Source organism: Aptenodytes patagonicus, chromosome 2 (assembly GCF_965638725.1).
Source record: "Aptenodytes patagonicus chromosome 2, bAptPat1.pri.cur, whole genome shotgun sequence".
NCBI lineage: Eukaryota > Metazoa > Chordata > Aves > Sphenisciformes > Spheniscidae > Aptenodytes > Aptenodytes patagonicus.
In genome coordinates, this window is record NC_134950.1 from 138,502,543 (window position 1) to 138,523,907 (window position 21,365).

At 38.4% G+C, this 21,365-nt stretch overlaps 1 protein-coding gene across 1 annotated transcript in view; it reads right to left on the bottom strand.

Annotated features, from left to right (window-relative positions):
* Positions 1-16,147: 16,147 nt before the first annotated feature.
* Positions 16,148-21,365, bottom strand: part of AHR (aryl hydrocarbon receptor) — a 65,491-nt gene continuing 60,273 nt past the window's right edge. The window contains exon 11 of the mRNA XM_076331388.1: positions 16,148-18,972. Coding sequence (XP_076187503.1) covers positions 18,817-18,972 — 156 coding nt within the window. The 3' untranslated portion in view covers positions 16,148-18,816. The remainder of the gene's footprint in view (positions 18,973-21,365) is intronic.

Here is a 21,365-nt window from a genome sequence, read left to right on the forward strand (position 1 = left end):
TATCTTCCCAATCAAACCCAGCCCATATTCCCAGAGATCTCAGGATGCTTTCAAAGAATCACTGAAAACATCACTGGTGGCAAGGATTGCTTATGACCCTCCGCCCTTCAATTACAGCCTGAATATGACCTTGCAGGAATTTCCCATGTGCTGAGAAAACCAAAATGTTCTAGAGCAGACTGGCAACTTGCCCTCTTGCTTTTATGTCCCTGTCACGTCATGTGCACTGAGGACCAAAAGGAGGGGAGCATATGAAGTTAACTCTGTAACTGATATGTCTCTTGCAAGTATCGCAGGCGGGAGCTTTAAAGACACATTTTTGCTTTTGCTCTTGAACAGTGGTAAAAGAATGTGTTGGACAAGAGGATCTGCTTGACTATTTTCAAAGTACAAAATGTATTTTTGGAGTTGGGAAAAGAATAATAATTCCAGATTCAGGAAATTTAATCTTTTAGAGTATGAGCAAAGCCCTGAAAGTCTTGAAAAACAAAGAGGTTTAAGAAAATAAGCCAAATAGATACATAAACATTTTTTGAAAGTTGCTGCTCATGCTACCAAGGAAGATGAGAAAAATCAGAGAGTCGCTTTGCACACATGACAATGTCACTTTCTAGTCAGAAATTGCAACTCTGTGAAGACTTTTCACTCTGAAGGCAGCTCTGAAGGCAGGAGCCTGATGATGCTTTTCTATGGTGCCCACAAATAAGCTTAAGCTTGGGCAAGAATGAATTTGATTATAAGAAAGCTGACTAGAAGACAATCAGATAAATTAAAAGGACACACATTAGAAGTGTTCATTCTGCAAATGAACCCCATTTTGAACTCTAATGGATTCTGTTTTGGCTATAGTGTTTTGTGCAAGCTTGATTTGTAATGTTTTATGTACATGTAATGGTAGGTTAAAGTTACATGTTTATTAAAAGAAAAGCTACAGGGCTTAGCCAATATATGATCATCCTAGATAAAAGCTGATTCATTTTGGCCCAAGGGCAGAATCACTGGAATAAATCCTACTAAGCGCTAAAATCAGAGAGAATCAAAGCTACAAATCTGGCATGGAAGAGCTTTAATCTAGAAGCACTATATACATTGTATTATAGTTTGGATTTTAATGTACTCATTGCTTGAGGAAAAACCATCTGCTTTATATTATGCCTGCGGTGCAGAGTACATTGATTTCATCACATCTCTGTAGAGAATAACAATAAATGGACTGTGAACCATTCTTCAAATAACTTCTTTAAGAACATAACAACTGGTATAATATTTCAAGGTATGAAAACATAAAGAAAATGGAATAGAATAACTGTAAAAATGCACTTTGAGAGCATATTTCAGACCTGTCTTGGGCATCTTCCATTTATTTTATTCTCCATTTTGACAGCTGGCTATCTTTAGCTGTCACTGAAGAAATCAATTCAAAACTTTCACTTTGTGCCTATTTTAGAGATACTGTATTATATTGGGAAGAGATATTGATCTTCTGCAACATAAAAGCTGCAGGGCATGTCCTATGCCTTTTTTTTTTTTACAAGAAAGTTATTACTTACAACATTAAGGAAAAATTTAGCTGAACTTCAGATTTTTAAGAATAGATTAAGGCAGAAAATATTTGCTAGGCTTTACAAATAATTGGGTTCAGAAAAAGTGGATGTCAGGTTGCTTTCTGGAACAGGACTTCCAGAGCAAAATAAAAAAATCAAAAGCACAGTGCTTGCAAGTGTTTTGCAAAAGAAGTCGGTAACAAGTTTTGACACAGAAGCAAATCTAACTATGTGGAACTTTCAGAAAAGGCAAAATAGATGTGATGATGGCCAGAATGTTACACGAGCTATATCATTGTGCAAACATTATCTACAGCATAGAGTGACATACATGGTTATTATGGTCACCGACCAGCACAAAGAAAGTTCAAAGGATGAGGTAAAGTGGTGAAAGTAAACACAGTCAACAGCAGTTTTCCACTGCTTTGATGAAAAATGTGTGGTTGTTCCATGCAGTGCAAGGCAACAGTATTACAGCAGGAACTCATCCAGAAAAAATTGTCAGATCAGAGCCTGAAACTTCTGTAGTAGTCAAAACAGTACTGAGCTGGACGTAAGTGACTACATGATGTGAGAGGTAAGCCCTTAAGTCCTTTTGTTCTATCTCTGTATGATCTGGATTCACCTACTTTGGAGGATGACTAATCACTGACCGACCATGATTAGGCCAGTAATTAGAAAATTTGTCCTAGCCATCAGAAAAATTCAATGGTGCTTGATAACTTTGTGTGTGGGATGATATGACGGGATTCCTTTCACACTGAAGGGCAAGGTCTGGTGGCCTGGAAGGCCCCCTCGGCTGGTATTGGAGAGCCGTTCTGTTTACACTAGACCAGACTCCAATATCTGAATCACCCTCCAGACTTCACTGACTGTAGGTCGAGATCTTTCCTGACAATAATAGTTGAAGTACTGACACCAAGCTCACATGTAGATTCTAAAATAATTTTAGAATTAGAAATTATTAGTAATTAGTCTTCACCTGGTGCTGACTCCCCTCCCTTTCACTCTGCTGTTGGTTCTGTTGCACTTTTTCAATCGTATGAGTCAAGACAGCACTAAGTTATGACCATGCAGACTAGCTGGCACGGATCATTCTGATTCATCCATGAATCTGTAAATCAAAAGAAGTTTCAAACGCTCAGTAAAATGGTCTCAGATGCTGAGGTCTGCATACAGGGAATATGAAAGCTTTTTTTTGACTCAACCTTAATTAAAATAAAGGGTCTCATATTTAAGTGGGGAACTAGACAGTAGTTACATTTTATCACTGGGGTAATCTCCAGTGCTTTGGGTCAGCCCCATTACATGACTCAGTGCTTCACAAGAGAGCAACCAGGACTGCAGGTTCCTCATTTCCATCAAGATTTAGTCATAATTACGGGGGGAGGTGAACGGCTCTCTTTGGAATGAAATCTGCTCCTGCAAAGGCAGTAAAAGAAAAACAAGCAAACTTTTCCGTGCTCAGACCGGAAAGGTCTATCTCTAGCAGTTGTGTGGGGTTGCTCAGTGCCTGCGTCGTTTCAGGTGGTAATACCTGCCCCTTCTCCTGCCTGATTTCATGAGGTGGCATTGACAACGTCTGCCTATGCAGTCCTGAAAGCCAGAAAGTTCAGAAATAAACTTAAACAGTTCTGACTTCAGCAATGATATGCCAGAGATGGTCTATGCTGACTTCTCTGCGAGAGAAAAAAGGGGATGGGGGTAGGCAGCAATTAAGGGGATGACACCAGCACACCTGAACACAGATAGAGATTTTTTTCCATTTTTTCCAGTCCTCTCTCACCACTCACCTCTGCTCAAAATCTCCTCTTGCTCAAGCACCACAGCACCCCTGCCCCAGCCCTGCTGTGCATGTTTTCTCAGGTGCTTGGCAGCTCAATTTCTACCTGTTTTTGGAAGTCCTGCTGCTGCCCCGTGTGCCCTGACATTACATGTGCTGGCCCATGACTGTCTGTTGCTGCTGCCCAGCAGCTTCTCTGACCGAGCCTGACTCTGTCAGGAGAGAAAGGACCAGAGTACTTCTGTGAGTACATCAAATGAGCTACATTTCTTTGAATTTATTTTGACATATTTGTGAAGACAGAGAAAACAGGAAATGTCTAGTAAAAAAAAGAAATATACGTAATAGGACCCCAAATCAGTCTACATTTACATTTACTACTTTACATTTTATTTTTGGCCTGGGACTGAAATGAGGTTGAAGCAGGAGATCGTAGAATCATAGAATGTCTCAAGTTGGAAGGGACCGATAAGGATCATGTTATACCCTAAACCTTCATTTTTCCATTTTGTGGACAATGCACACTTCTTCCACTGCAGTAGGCAGAGGAAGTGACCGTACACTTCTAGTTCCCTTTTTGGTACCTAAAAGAAGACTATGAAACTAAATGAGATTATGCTAGCACTTTGCCTGATGTGACATTGTATATATTCTTTTCTTCCTCAACATAAGTCAGTGGCTCTCAGCAGACAGCAGAATCAAAATAAATGGAATAAATCGTGATAAACATAGATTCAAATAGAAGAGGGGGCTTTCGCAAAACTAATCAAAGCGATGGGGAAAGACTGCTAAGTGAGTCAAGGGGATGAAAGCAAAATACTATGCTACCATTACACTAAATGCAAAGAAGGAGTCTGCAGACTTGACCCTACCTAGCACCTGTTGGGACCCAGGTGTCAGAATATATCTGTGATGTTGAGAGTCTGGCAGACATGGTCAGTGGCTGCATGACTTCAAAAGACAGTCATTCTGTGTGTAGGACCCCAAGGAAAATGTGTCATACAAAAAAACCCTTAAGTAAATGACCTTCTGGCAAAGATCAAGTTGGTATTTCAGGTAAATCAGACTGTGTTTAAAAAAAAATGCAGTAAAACCTTAATGACTGCCTCTGCATTTGGCACAAAGCCAAAGAAAAATGCTGTACCACTGCTTTTCAGAGAAAGTGAAGTTATTATTGATGGGTGTGGGATAATTATTATGCACTTCTTTGAAGCAAAAGTTTTTCAAAGGCAATTTAAAGCATCAGGTAAATTGAACGTGTTTTAAAAATAAAATACCTCTTTTATTGACAATACACACATTTGGCCAGGAGGAAATCTATAAAAAGAGCAGGTTTAATGGAAGAAGTGACAGGAAGGTTTTCTAAAGATCAGGACTCTATAAAATACAATAATTTTTTTTTGTGACTCTTACTGCATCTATTCCAGCAAGCTGATTTCAGTGGGAATTTAGTTCCTGTGTGTACATGTGTATGTGTGCTTATATATATAGATAAAATTGTCTGATTCCCCTATAAGCCTAGACCTTGGTGAGTGATAGGAGTTCTGAGCCTCATTCACTTCATGGGGGAGATGCAGATTCTCAGTACACTACCTGGAACCTCTCTGCTCATATTTTAATTTTATTTAGAGTAAAATCTTCTCTTGGATAGATAGTCTGAACAATTTAATCACTTACAACAGCTAATATGAGGGCTTATATTATGCTTATGTCCCAGACGAGCCTTTCCACACAGTTCTCTGAGTTCTTGAGTCACAGATCATCCAGTTTGTAAAACTGCAGAACTGTCCACGGAATTTTTAGCCTGGTCAGCAAGCTTGTCTTTGGCCCATTACCTCATCTGCAAACAGAAAGACTCTTCAGAATGAGAAATGGGAGATAAGAGGGAGCAGTTATGGCAGAGCTTCTATGGGAGAAGCGGATGCATCATCTATGAAAAATATCCAGCAGTGTTCCAGCTAGCTGATGCTACCCAGATACATGCAAAGCCTACATTTGAGGGATCACAATCAGCTTTAAAAGTCTTTGCTTCAAAAATATCTCTTCAGAAATGTTCTTCCTCCCTCACCAGGCCAGAGATTTGGAGGAAGAAGAATTAGCATAGAAAACTGAGCTGAGTGCCAGCAGTTCCAGCAGAGCTGAAGTGCTGTGCTCACTGTATCTGGCTTTCATGTCTGCCTAAGGCAGCCTGGACCAATCGCTGTAACACCCAGTGGTACTGGCAAACAGCCTACACCGTCTCACTGTAAAAGCTTTCTGGGCGACTTTCTTATCCCTTGTCACAGAGGGGAACAGGCAAGATGCCACTGGCAGCAGCAGATGGATGATTCCCAAGGTCTTTTGCTCACAGAACACTTACAAGCAGGATGCAACCTAGCTGAATGTGTTGGATAATTGATCAGAATGGTTTTATATTGAAGGCCGAGCACCAGAGGCCAGAACTCATGTGCTATCATGTGGTCACATTTGGACAAAAGCACTGCACTTTCTTTGGTGAGATGAGATTGGCAGTTTTTTGCTCATAAAAATGTAAGTTGCTTCTGCATTCCAGGTGCTTTAGTGATACAATTAACGTTTTTAAAATTTAAAGAGTTTTATCAGTACAACGTTAACCAGTTATGAGCACAAAAGGACTATGACCTGGTGATGGATTAGAAAGATAAGATGTTACTAAATTCAGTTTTGCCCTCCAGGTCTGTGAGATGGTAGCTGATTCAAACTGTTTGCCTGATAACATGCTAAACAAATTCACGTGTTGATCATGTCAGAATGTAAAAGGGATGTAATTCTTTGTTAATTTTTTTCCTCCTAAGTGTTCCTCAACAATGTGAGGGTGCCCCAATGTGGCAGTGATTCACATGCCTGGCGTAGGCATCAGTCTGTTCTGGCCTACCAGCTGCTGCTCTAAAAGGTTGTGAGATTGCTTATGTAGATGCTTTGGATAGCCTATAGCTAAAATGGTACTAGATGCCTGTGTTTAGGTCCCTGAATATCTTCCAGTGTGCCATTCATTGATGTGGGTAGGAGATAGAATTTATGAGTTCAGAATGTCAAGACTTACCTGTGTAACCACTAGCTATGTACACCCTGAGTAATTAAATGGCTGATCTTGATCTTATACCTTAGTCATGCTCTTGATATTCTGCAAAATACAGAAGAAAGCTACATCTAGCATTACATCTGGTAACAGATCCTTTCCCTTTGCAACAGTGAAGTATTTCAAATAGTCACGATTCATTCCTCAGAGTTAAGAGTACAATGGATGATGACATTATCGCTGAGTGAGAAGGGAAAGGTGCATACCAGTAAGACCGTGTCAGTAGATTGCTAATACAGCAAAGGTTTCAATTTCTCAGTGAAGGGCAGGGATGACATTCTTTGAGACTACACAGATGCTGAGGAGAGGCTGAGTGCTTGAGGAAAAAAAACAGAAAGAAGGAAAAACACTAAAGCCGATTTCTCCACCTGTAGAAAAGAATCTTCCAAAAGGTGTTTTAGAAAATAAAGTACAAAATTCTTTCTATTGCCTCAATCACTTCAAATAGTAGATCATAATTTATGAAAAATATCTGTCTAATGGACCAAGTAGTGGCAGGACTAAATTGTGGAAAGAGCCCTGGTTTTGTTCTAACGTGATATCTTCTATCATCTCTGCTTTGGTGCCAAAAAGGTTGTTGCGTAGATCAGAAAACTAAGGTTAAAAAATGCCACAACAGTCAGTGTTTTCCAGGCTTGATCCATATTCATTTTTAAAATGGGCATAAGAGCTTTTCTGTGCTTTATATGAACAGCAATTGTCCCCAGCTTCACAGGCAGTAACCATTACTGCCGGAATGGGAGCAAAATTAGAAGACCCAGAGACGAAATTCAGAGCCAGAGACGGCCAGAACTGTTTTAGGTGCATGTGGAGAGTACGGTTATTTTCAGAAATATGGTCTATTTTTCTACATGGATAGGCAGCAGTGATCTCTTTCCTGAGGCATACAGTTTCTAAGTATGGTAGGCCACTTCTAAACTCACCTGTCAGCTTTAAACAAGCTAATTTGCTTACTTTGCAGGCTGAACTAAATTGACTGTGACTAGGCCTCCAGGTGAGGAAGAACAGTCAGGGTACGAACACAGGCAGGAATGGAGGGGAAGACAGAAAATCAGTGGGTAAATCTAACTGTGTTTGTTTGTTTGTTTGTTTTTCCCATAGGCCAAAAAGATTCCACAAAACATTGCAGAAATATTTAGAAGCAGCAAATATGGGAGTTACATGCAATTTTTGTAAAGAATCTCAGATAACTTATGCTGCAGTTTGTCAAGCTCCATGAGATAAAACAACATCATGAGCAAAGGAAGATGTACGTTCAGCTGCTATGAGAGCATCTTGATGATAGCTGAGAACACCCGCTGCAAGCTGAGATGTGACACACAAAGGCTGTCAGCTAGGGACTAAATACCTTCCCTTTCCAATTTTTCTGGATGGATTTTGAAATGTTTGTGTGAGTCACTTCCAAAGGTTATGTATGATTTTCAAAAATACATGAAACCAAAAAGAAAAAGCAACTTGGCAGGCAACTAGGAACCCTTTAAAAACACACAGGCAAGCATCCACTCTTGGGCTGTGCACACATGTTTTTCCCATAGAATGAAAGGCCCCAGTCATGGACTAAGCAGAGTCATGAATAAAAGATGGGAGAAATCCATTAAGTCCTATAGATTGTTCCCAGAGTACAAGCTAGCTCAGTCTAGGTCTGAGTGCCCTACACAATGGCACCTCTAACTAACCCCTAAGGGACCATCACTGGATCTTCTATTACTCCCCCAACCTTCCTTAATATATTGGTCTATCTTTCTTTCACAATTTTATCTAACAGCTCCCTCCTGCATCCTTTTCTGTCAGAACAGTTCTCCCTTTTTTTCCTTGTCTTTATTGTTTGGGAAATGCAGACTGCCACCTCTTTCAAAGTACGAAGAAAACAAAGAATTCTTAGTGGTGGAGAAAGAGACACTGGATTAGACATTTGACATGAGTTTGCAACATAAAGTTCAGCAAGACCAAACCAATACAAATCTGGCATGCATAAGGAATTTCCTCATATAAAGAAGGAGGCAAGAGATTTTCCCATGTATGTATGTCTCTAATACGATGAACAATTGGTTCAACTAATGTCTCTTTGTCCAGCACTGACATAATGGACTGTATTCAGTTTCAGAAAAAAACCCCAAAAACAACCCCCCAAAAAAAACCCCAGCTTGCTAAAATGAAAGGATTTTGGAAACAAAATGATAAAAATGGGCTTGTGTTACATTGGGAAGGATTGAGAATTTTTATTGAAGAACTTGCTTTCTTTTCAAGAAAAAATAGTAGCTGGTCACCTGACATTTCTGCTGGATTGGTCTATTTCTTTTAACTTGTGTCTTCATACCAACTATTTTATTGCGTGTTGTACAGAAATACCAGTCCCTGAATACATACTGTTCAACTACAGAATGACTAAGGGTAACAGTCAAGAAATATTTTGTTGTGTGGCTCTCTGGGAGGGAGTATCTTCAGATACCTACATAAAGAGACTAGTAGGAAGAAATGAAAAGCAGGAAAAGATAGGATGAATGAAGGGAAGTCTTTCTCCCAGGGAGAGCTTGCACAGGCTGACCACGCTCTTGAGTGAATAGGGTTTACCACAGTTGCCCTAGTCAGACAGACGAAGCTTTTATACAACAACAAGGAATCCTGTTCTGTCGGTGAGAGGAGAGAGATGATGTAAGAGGTCTTTGCATCATTCTGTGATTCACTAGTAATATTGCTGTTTACTGATGCAGTTGATTAAAGTTAATCAGGTGATGTACTTCGTCTAAAGGCTTTGCTGTGAAATAGCAATTTTGAAGGTTCCTGACTGATAAGCAGAGATTAAATAGTCTGATCTCAAGCTATAGAAAGCCATAGGTCATAGATTGTTTATGCAGCTCCCCAGGAAACACTCCAGCAGAACAATGACAAGACTTTACATGAGCAGAGTAATAAGCACAATATAGCTGCAATTCACAGCACCTGACTATTTTTAGTTTCTAGTGTGCCTAAAAAGCAGGCTTTGAGACATTAAGAATCAGAAAAATCAGAACAGGATGCAATTTATCCTGCAAAGCCAAAAATGTTAGCCTAAATATCTCTCTAATGTGATCTTAATGGCACTGTACTGACATTCATCTGATACGAATGATTTTATTTAGCAGACTAACAAAAAAAAAAAAAAAAAAATAATCTTAAAAGCCACAGAGCCTGCACTGTGGTTACAAATGAGCATGATCCCAGGAGCAGATAAGTAGCTGATTTGCTCCCAAACGTGCAGGATCTCAAAATACATTCGTGGTGGGTGAGACTTTTTTAATCTCCAGCCAAGAGTTACTATTTTTCCTCCTTCTGCTACTAGGCAAAATGTGCCTGGACATTTTACAGTGTGTCATAAATTAAAGAACACCAAAGGGACCTTTCCTCTTTATTATAGCAATCTACACCAAAACCACACTCTGATTTTATATTGTAAATAAAACAACATATCTGGTTTCTAATTCCAGCAAGCTGAGCAGCTAGTTGTTAATGTGGCTCTGAAAAAGCATTTCATGCATGATTTAAGAAGCTGAGTATAGGTAATTGTATCTGAAATTATACTACTAAAAATATAGTATGGTAAATGAAAGGTCAAATACTGGCTCTTGAGGGATGGAAGGAGGTCCTCCATCATTTGTTGCATGCTATTTTTAAAGTGGTGTTTCTCAAATTTTGGGTTAAAACTAGAAGTTATAAAAGGTTTCAAAGAGGTGATGGGTGGAAGAAGTATGTAGAAGTTCTATTCCTCTAACGTGGGGAGTGACGAGGGAACATGAGTGGGCTGTAATACCTGGCTGGGTATGTTTATCTTAGCCAGGGAATTGCTACCTACCTCTCACTGCTGGCAGCGGCTTGGTTCCTCCCGGGCAGAAGAATTGACTCAGGGCTGCATGAAGACCGACAGGCCAAAAAGTTGAGAAAGGCTGCTTTGACGGAAGACATGACTCAGAAGCAACTGGCAATGAGAGCACTGAACTATTGCCTTGAGTCTGGCACTGGGATGAGGTCCCTGTTCCCAGCACGCGGGGGGCAGAGGAGGAACGGTGATGACAAGGGACAGACCCAAGACAGGTATCCTACTTGCCAACTCTGCTGTAAGACTGATGGCCAAGGCCTAAAAAAACCCCACCAATCTCTCCACTAAAAGTGAATAAAGGACTATTATGCAAAAATTCGCTGTATGCTGCAAAGTAGGAAAAGCTGTTTAAGCTAACACACATACACATGTATGTTAGATGTCTTATTTTCAGTGCTGCCTGCTCTGAGTTGCTGTAGCAGGAACCACTCACCAATGTGCCACGGTAAAGAGAACAGCTGGCAGAGCAAGGCATGGAGAGCAGCAAGGAGTTGCAAGGAACAGTAGCAAAGAAGTGTGGCAAAACTACAAAAAGCAGATAACACAAGCAACTTAGCTGCTGTTCAAATTGGGTCATGTTACCCAACAGGTTTTATCAATTGAGGGCTGCTACTTAAGTGATATTGCAAAGTGGACAAGAGTTGACCTGACAGTTGCCACATCAGAGGAAAACAGACTCTAAAATAGTTTGGTATTTGCTTTAGGCATTAGGTGTTATAAATCATCCTGTTTACCCAACTTGTTGGAATTTTCTCCCCCCCCCAAATAACAACTGTTAAATGATCTGTGTTTGCAAGCAGGGAAGTCAGCTCATTTTGAGCATCAAGTAATTCAGATTAGTTATTCCAAGTTCCTTGGTGGGAGCTCAACTGGTCTGTTTGTTGCCATGCTCTACATTTGAATGCATTCCTTCCTGCTGCTAGTCAAGCCCTGGCAGAAGGGTTGTACTAGAACCACGAGGCTATTGCATAAAAGGGAGTCACCAGTTTCTCCACAATTGTCTCAGACAAGTCTGGTCTAGGAGCTTACAGTCAGCTCTGGGCTCTGTGGTGTGAGCAGCACTTAGCGATATGGCTCTCCCTGCAGTACCTATAGAGGGTTTACGTGCCTTGGCAGCAATTCTGAGCCGTATCTTCCTTTGCATGTCCTGTTAGCAACTTCAGCTGCTATGCAGCATCGCGGCAGGAGTCTGGCTACCTTGTTCCTGAGGAAACAAGCAACTTCTCCAGCCATGAAACAACCATTCTTGCTACACAGACTCCCATAGGCGATCTAAACTCCTTGTCTGCATTTGCCATGTGGGAGCAACCTACCAAAGTGATTTGAACAGACATTGATACTATACTTTGGCCCTTTCTGCAGAAGCTACTCAGCTGTCTTCATTAGGAAGCAGCAGAGGCCACAAACAACATTTATAGCATCTAAATGATAAGCTTAAATTGATCTTATTCTGTTAGCATCTATTGCAGCAGATTCTATACAAGGTTTATATGACTTCTGAGAGTAGATAGGCGAGCATGTCCATTAATACACAAATACCCAACTTTTAAAAATAAATAAAAGCACTGAAAAATGTTCCAGTGGTGTATCCAATCAGGTCTGGATCTTTTGCCACATGTTTCACTTTTGTCCAAATTTTATCATTAGAAAGCAACTAGCATGCTGTCTTCGAAGTACTTTGAACTTCCACAAGTTTTGAAGTCACAGCTGAATCAGAAAATCTGTCTCATTCGCATCTTTAGCGAGAAAGATTTTAAATGCTGGTTTAGATGTTTGCAAAACAAGGAGGGAATGGAACCAACTTGATGAATGTGACTTCACGCAGCTGTATCTGAGGGAAAAAGCATGACTTTAGAAGCATGTTAATGAGGTTTATCTACATTCTTTTAACTGATCATTTCCATATTTCTGCTGCTTAACAATAATGTTCTTGGTCTGAAGTTCCTGCCATTGTTGTTTTACCTAGCAATATTAAAACTGAAGCATTAAGTTAGCAAAACTTTTCTTTGCCTGAGAATTTCCTTTTATTTATTTTATTAAGAATTATTGAAGGACTGGAAGTAGATTTGAGCCATAAAGCTAAGTACATAAAAGTTTATGTGCTGATTGTAAGTCTAGGTCTGAAGTTTAATGCAGATCCTTCTTTTTATTGAATGAGGTGTCACAGGCTCTTACTAGCTTTTCAAGGTTTGATTAGATGCCAGTGTAATTAAAACATTCTTTGGCACATGATCATGTGCCTTCCTGATCACAGGCTGCTCTGTGTGCGTGCATGTGCATGTTACACAGCAGTGCTACCACCACCCACCATGGACTCACAAATGTTATACCATTTTGCCCAGTAATTTTAGGGACTTCTGCAAGCAGAGGACTGTTCTATTTTTCATAATGATTGCACCCTGACAAGCTCCTAGCATTGTATTTGAAGCTCTACTGGTAGAAAGTAATTCTTTTCTCTACAGTTCCATTTATAACTTGGAAGGGCAATTTCCAGCTTCTGTAGAAACAGGTCTCAGGGGCACTGATGATTATAACGTTGATGAGAACTTGGAAAATAAGTGCTTTAAAAAGCATATATGGCAGCATGGACAGCTAAAATCAAAGGGAGTAACCTCTCTAATAAGACCATGTATAGGATATTTCAGCTACACAGATCCTTCATCTATTGCAGATGTAAAACCAAGTATGAAGGTCAGGCCAGGTTTTTTTTTTTTTGTTTTGGGGCTTTTACATTTAAAACTCCATTCAGAATTGATGGCACTTCTCCCCTCAAGAGAATGAAAAAGATGCTGGTGAAGTGCAGAATGAGTGCTCTAACTGCTGGGCCACAGACTGCCCTGGGCACCCAGCACCTCCTGTGAAGAATCCAGTTGTCCTAAGTGATTGCCTTAGCTCCTAGACAAAAGGATACATCCCTTACTCTCTCAGTCATTTGTGAACTATTTGTACTAAGTGGAACAATTTAAGGGAAGAGTTTGTTTCATTTCAGGATATCCTATGAACCACTTTAGAGACCTTGATTTCATTTACATCCTAACTCCAAACAAGGTAGAGGAGGGAGCTAACTTGTGTGTTTTGCTTGCCCATTATTTCATTTTGACAGAAGACTTTCTGGCTGCTTTCTGTTGGACAAATTTGTTCAGTATGTTCTGAAACCACTTACTGGTTTGGGCCCCATAGAAATGCAGGAAACACCTGGTAGACAACTTCTTGAGGGCTTGGTAGCCAAGTGGATCAATGTTGCCAGGATCTGAGTGGTTATGGAAGAATCAAGGTAGTTGGCAGCTGAGCAGAGACTCTGAAGATTTAAATTTTGCTCTTTAAAAAAGTATGGATGATGATTCAAAAACTAGAAAAGAATACAAAAACCCTCAGACATCTTTCAAGTACATTAAGGGTGAGACCATCCTTTCTCTTCCTGCACTTCCCTCTCAAAATGTCACTGACTAGTGTCACAAAGTAAATTCAATAGTTTCTCCTAATTTAGCTTTTACTTTTACTAGCAAGGAGCCAAGTTCCTCTGGCTCATACCACCTACCAACAGATGCCCACTCTTCCATGTTAAGAGGGAAGTCTTCATGTCCATAGTCAGTGAAAAGGGGAAAATTTTTCTCCTTTCCCTTGTCATTCTGTAAATACAGGAGGAACTGTTATATTGAATATTATTATTATGCAGTATAAAGGATTCCAATTAGTCCCAACATCCCTCAGGCTTCCCCTTCTGTTTTTATTTATTTCTTTTTAATAATTAAACTTCTTAGACTTATTTGTATGGGTCTTAGACTTCCAGACAGTTATGATCACACACAACCTTCAAAATGGTGTAAAAAAATCTCTTGAAGTTATTAATTTCTGAATATTGCTTATACTTTTACTTGTAGCCAGGCTGGATTCAAGAAAAGATAAGAGCCTGCTAGTTTCAGCATAAATTATAAAAACCACAGTAACTTTAATATTGAGAAACCTCTCTCTTTCTCAAAGACTGGCTACTTTGGAAACTAAATTGTATATAGCTTTCTTTAATGCTAATAACATTGCCTGCTGGACCTTGACTAGGAAGGTTAGGTTATAAAGAAGAAACCTCATTATCCCATAGACCGATCACATCTTCGATTTCACAACTTCGGTTGAATCTTTGAAAATTTTGCACTTAGCTGCTGGTGCCCTACTATTATGGTCCTTCTCTACCTGTCAGGAAGATCAACTTCAAGAGGTAAGAGGATTTATAAAACGTAGGTTCACCACAAAAAAATCAACGCACCAGAACTTGCTTGAGAGGAAGAATGGAGGTTTTTCTGGAGAGCTGGCTCAGATTCCCTGGTGAGCAATCAAAGTGAACATTGCTCACTGGAGGCAACAGAAATGAAAGGGGGAAAAGTGGACAGTAGCCCATGCTGGAAATAAATATTCAGATTATGCAGAGTATACGATACAAAGTGCCAGCTTGCAGGGAAGGATGCCTAGGCAGAGAGGGAAGAAGGCAGGAAGATAATTTGTCAACTTAATCAATGGACAGAATAAAAATATTAAAAGCAGAATCAGGCTCTTATTCTAGATAGTAACTTTAACCTAACTTAATAAGCCAGTTCTCAGGTGAACAAAATCACCTAAGAATACAACAGTTCTCAGTTTAAGTGTATGAGTGGGAAATGTGGTTCCTCACTAGGAAAATACATCTCCAAAAGAGCTATTTGGGGAAGCCTCCCTCTGACAGAGCCTCGAATAAGATGACTTCCATCAACAAACTGCCTGAGCTTACGATGCAGTGGACTTACTGCTGGTTAGGTACCACCATGGTTGTTAACTTTCATGTTGAATTAGAAATAGAAGTGGAATTCCATAAATCATAAATAAAATGGCTTAGTCCAGAAGAAAGTATCTCCCTCCATCAAGCAAAACTGGACAGTGAGGTCTTACACTTCTGGGAACAGGTTGGTATGTGGCTTGAAGGTATGTATCCTTTTAACAAATGCAACAGACTACAAAAAAGGATGGCCTGTGTTGCTTATATTATTGCCTGATTATTTCCAGATGTTACTTAATAGATTTGCAGCCTTGCTGAATTACTCTTGTATCTTAGCTTGTCTTTTTGTGCTTTGCAAGAAGAGTAAACAAGAGGACCTACATACAGAGTTCATAGCCTAGTACTGATCCTGGATAAGATGTGTCTTAATACATTACAAGGTAATAGCATAGTTGAAACCAATTAAATTCTTGTCCATCATGTCACTAAACCAAAGAACTATTGTAAATTTGGTAAACTGCATAGGGGATTACAGGGAAACATTTGATTCAGCATTACAACTGATTTTAGAAGATTATCATGCAAAGCCAAATTAGCACACGGGAAACAATAATATCAGTAATTAGAAATAAACTAAAAGAATTGTTTTCTTAACTTAAAATCACTATTTATGAAATAGCAATAAACAGTAAATAGGTACCAATGGCCAGCTACAAATCTCAAAACAGAAAATGCTTCTTATTTTTAGCAGCATCTATGCAGAAATCTATTCCTGCCTCAGTAGTGTTCAACTGTGGATTTACTATCACTAAGCAATGAATATAGAAGCCTTCCAACTGCTAATCATGGCTTACTATTTACAAAGTTTATTTATAAACTCATTTTCATGCAAGTATAAAGTACTAATTCCATGGACAAATACACATTTGTTCACCACTCTAAATGATATACATTGTATTTGCATCTAATATTCAGAGAAGTGCAAAGTCCACAGTGACGTAAATAACAATAGTTTTGTAAACTATTAGATGAGCTCTCAAAAGATAGTAGTAACTGTATGATAACGTATCTTTTCATATACTGCTGAAATCAAACATTTTTGCAGTAAAAGAACATACATTTCAGCTACATTCAAGTGATTATTTTATTACCATATATTATGTCTTACAAACTTTACTGGAGATGAGCAAGAGCGCTACAAAACCATACCTTAACGCAAGAGGTGTATTGCATGGTACGTGCAGGCATAGCAAAGGAGAGAGAAGAACTGGAAAGAAAAACAAGCTAAGAAAACTTGCACAAAAATGGATAGTAATACTGACTAACACTGGGTTATAATCTTACATAACAGACCTGAAGGGCTAATAGAGATCCAATTTAGAAACATCTGTGCACTGTAGGTACAGTTTGGTGCAGATCAAGAGTGCACTAATACAGTCAATGGTGTACACATAAGATAATGCACAAAATACGCTGATTTGCATATAAACAACTAATTTGTTTACAGTAAGTAGGGCAGCACCATTGTAGTACTGCATCCTTGGCACTTAGTGATAGGACAACATGTATTTGGTTTAACTAAATTCATAAACAGGATATATACTGGTTTGTAAGATGTAAAACATACATTATCCCTTCGAACCTTCCGGTTTTACAGCATTTTTCTAATTTTCAAGTTCAAATGCAAACATGATACACTGGCTAGATATGGAAGACGTTTCAGATATTGGCTTAAACAAGACCTTAAATAAAAGAATGACAGAATCACAAATTAATTCAAATGATATTAAACAAACCCGTTACTGATGTCTTGTGCTGAAAACAAAATCTGAAACGTTAAAAAAAAAAAAGCAACCTTGTAATACAACCCACAATGTCTTTATGGGGTTTTCCTGCATAGTAATTGCTTCCTTAATGTCCCTTTCATATACGGTAATTTCACTTAAAAGAACTGCTGAAGTTATTAATCTGAAAAATTGTAACTGAATTAGAAGTTTGGCCTAGCATATCATATCACACAGAATAGAAGAAAATATGCTCTTCTTCAAAGAAAGCATGTTTCAGCTATGAAAGGATTCCAATTGTAAGCGATTGTCCTTGTATTAAACAATATTAATTGGAGGGAGCCAATTTACTTTTGCCTGTTTTAAACAAACTGGCTAAATTGCTGTTTTATATATAACAAACATAATAAAACTGTTCTTAACATATAATGATGTAACACCTTAAAATTAACTGGTTTAAAATATTTTACAAAGACATTTTATTATATATGAACTATACAACACACAAGAGTATGAAATATTTTGAACATATACACATTTCTGTATTTTTCACGTAGATTATTATTTTGCACCAAACATTGGTGTCTGCAATTCTAACAATCCTCTCAGATAAAACCAAAACAAAAACCCAGAATGTTTTCGTGGATGTGGTTTTTTTTTTTCCTGAAAATAAAACCTATTATTACAAGGAGAATTTCTTTAATGACTTTTTCCTTCTCCCAATTTCATACTTTGCACAAAGCTTTTCAAATGGATCAACATACATAAAAATAATAACCTCTCTGTACTATGCAGTGCAATTTGCTAGGGATAAAGTTTAAATCAAAACTGACCCTTTCCCCACTACAAACATTGAAAACTGCAGTCAAAGTAAACGTCAGTACCAATCGCTATTGATACTCCTTTCCCCCTTATTTAAAATGCAATCCTTTTCAATATCCATTTTAATGAAAGTATTTGCATAGAGCAGCCTTGTATTATTTCTAAAGAACATTATGAGCATTTTAACACAAGATAAGGCACATGTTTTTTAGCATTAATAATCTAAAACTAATCCTGAGGATCTGCTCCTCCCCCTCAGCAAAATCTGCTTTTTTAATATACCCTGTATTACCTGAAGAAAGCAGAAAAGCCGTATAGAATAAACCAAAACTCTTTAGCTGAACTAAATTCAGAACATTAACTCCTGATAATAGTGTAACAAATCCACAGATAAAGAATTAAGTCATTCTCTAAGCAAATTATCTTTGGGGGGGTGGGGGAGAAAGATACAGCCAGTAGCACTGTAGATGTTAGATAGAAGTTCACATAATATGGATGACATTTATAGTGATTTTTGCTAAAATAAGCTCCCATCAGAAACAAGGTAGCTAAATTGTGAGGCACTTAAGGTTGACAAGAAAAGGAGGAATGCAAGGGGTCTGTTTCATAGAAAACCTGAAGTTGCATATCATACCCTTGTATTAAGCCTTCTATTAAAGTGCTAGAAATGGAGACTTAAAACAAAATTATTTAAATATAAAATACGTGATTAAAGAGCTTAGTATGCATTAAAATTAAGTGCTTTTGATTCTCACAAATTCAGAGCTTTTTAATAGTTTTTAAAAAATAAAGTCTGGAAATAATCCACATGTGAAATCATCTTCCTTGTGCCATTGATGCTATTTGTAAAGTGCCCAATTATTTTCTAAACAACAAAACCATTTGCCTTATCTTATGTTGTATAGCATGACATAGTCTGTAGTACATATGTAATCCATACTGCAATGACACAGTCAATCTGATAGAAAACAGCACATGCATACTTTTAGTCGGAAGTTTTAATTCCACCTGTCACTCTAAAAATCCAGGTCTTGGATTACATATCCACCAGTATATAGTGCAACCAACCTCATATTCTCAAAATGTAATTTAGTTGTTAAAGTCCGATGCTCAAAGATAGACTTAGCAAGCTTTTCCTCAGAGCAGCCTGACGCCCAGACAAAATCACAGATGGAGCTCTAGATCTGAATCACATAAATCCACTAGATGCCAAATCCGAGAAGGATCTGGGTTCTGTTGGATGATGAAGAGGCTGAAGATGTGTGGCAGTCTGCGTATTACTGATCACATCTAACTGAGAGGGATATGCTTCATTTACATTTCCTCCATTGAAACTGTTTTGGAACTGGCAGGAAAAAAAGACAATATAAATGGTTAGTATGGGAAACCGATTTATTTATAAGTTTTAAAAAAATCCTCCTAAAGACACAGATTGGATTAAATCATCTTAAAATATAATGAATAGCTTTAAAACTTTTTTTTTAAATGATGAATGATGAGACGTTAATTTGCATTAAAGTAGGGTCTGAATCATCAGTGAAACTTACCCATGTTGAAGTCAGTGGGAGTCCTACTTCTGGCTAAGTAAAGAAACATCACTATTATCTAAACCGTAATATAGCTTCCACTTGTAGAAATTACAGTCTGACTGAGCACTCCTAATTTCCACATCCAGCTGTTACATTTTAAAAGCAACCTTTTTACATCTTTTCATGTCTGCAATGGGATCCAGACTTTACAGCTCTTCCAGGAATGCACATGCAGTCCTATTCGTAAGCTGAAGTGTACTGCATTCAATCCACAGGCTGAGCGATCGTAGGGTGGGCTTTTTTGACAAACGGTCTTCATATTGACAATGCCAAGTAAGAGCAATGAATGGCTTTCATCAGTCTTGACATAATTGTTCATAGGATTATTTTAATCATCTGATGTAATGCTTCCTGTCATGCTATGGAAAAGTCACTTTATCTACAAAATACTCCATTCAGTCATGCAAAGAAAATACAACAAAATATTTTAAACATTTCCATCACCTCTTCGGGAGTAGCCTGTATCTTAAGTATTCATTCATTCAAGGTTTGTCCTTAAAACATGTATTATACATTCATTCATCTATCAAAATATGCTGGTTTTTGGAAACTTTTTTCCTTCTGCGCAAACACTGAAATTTGATTAACTGTGGACGGTTCTTCTAAGTTTTTAACAAGACTATAGCCACGTGAATTATGTTTTTAATCAAAGTTGCCATACTTTTAAAGACAGCTACAATAATATAAGCTAGGATTACTTCTAACAGAAGCAGATTATTTTGATATTCTTCATTAACAAGATGAGCACGCTCATTAAAATCTCTAAGAAAGTTCTCCACACAGAATCTAGTAATTAGCAAGGTTTCTCCTGTTTAAGAAAGGAATACCGACCTTAAACAAGCAATCAAATTATCTAAGGCCTTTCTGCCCTTCTCCATCGCTGAAAGTATTTTTAGACCACATTGGCTATGATCTGACTGCAATTACACGTTAGGCAGAAAGTCAAGGCAGATGACCACAACAGACCCTTCTGGCTTTCTAATCGCCTAGTCTTTTCACATAAAAATTGATTCGAGTTAGAAGGCTGAGGAAAGGATAGCAATCATAGCTTGCATAGCAATGTCTGCCCTCTCTCCAGACTCTAACCGCTGATAGGGATGTCAGTGTGCTAAATCCAGCCACAAAGACTGCCCTACTTTGGTTTGGCTGTGTGAACGTAGGCTCAGACAGTACTATCCTATCTGCTTAGTCGCATCCTTACTAAAGTTACCAATTAGCAATAAAATCAAACCTTAAGTTCATTATCATAAGCAGCGATACATTCTCCCTATTTACAATAAAGAAATGTATATTATTTGCCATCATGGCTTTGGCACAGGTGATATTTTACAAGATTACTTCAAGTGCAGCAGATATACTTCTGACTTACTAGTTCCAATGGCTTCACATATTTTAAAGTCCTTAACTCCTCTGATACAGGACTAAATACAACCTCTGTAATATAAGCATATATAAATATACGGTTATCTTTCCCTGGACCAATGACATCTCTAGGTAAAAAAATGTTTCTACATTAAAACATTTCTCAGCATAACAACTTTGGTTTACATAGATCCTTACTTTGCCCTCAATCTATAAAAATGTTAATTGGCAGATGTGACTACAGGTCAAAACTGAGTACAGTCTGATACAACAGATGATGTTGGTTTTTTTCATGTGAACAGTATATAGCACTACGGGCTGCAAAAGTCAATGCCATTTGGTTTAGGAACAAGCAGTCTCTTCCCACTCCGCGCTGCACGCAGTTGGCATACATAAATTTTGGACCAGCAAGGACTTGGAGGTAGCTATCAGCTATCTACGATCACTCTTTTACAAAAGGGGTTGGGGGAATAATCCTTCCTTATCTCATCAAGAAGCGTGCTCCTCTTTTAAGCTCATTTGTACAAATGTTCAGCAGTTCTCTTCAGAAGTAAACAGGAGCTAACGTGCACAAGGGTAACGTCAGTTCTGCACCAGGCTTCTGCTTATGCAATGCTATCCAGATCCACACAGCATGGGTATACCATAGCAAGAGGGGCTGAATTTGCCTCTGAACAACTTAAGTAAGGATAACTTTTCACAAAGTGGCCCTTGGTCATTTTTTATGACAAACAAGCTAAATGCAATATTATTATTGCAGCACAGCATTCTAGTAAATATGAAGTAA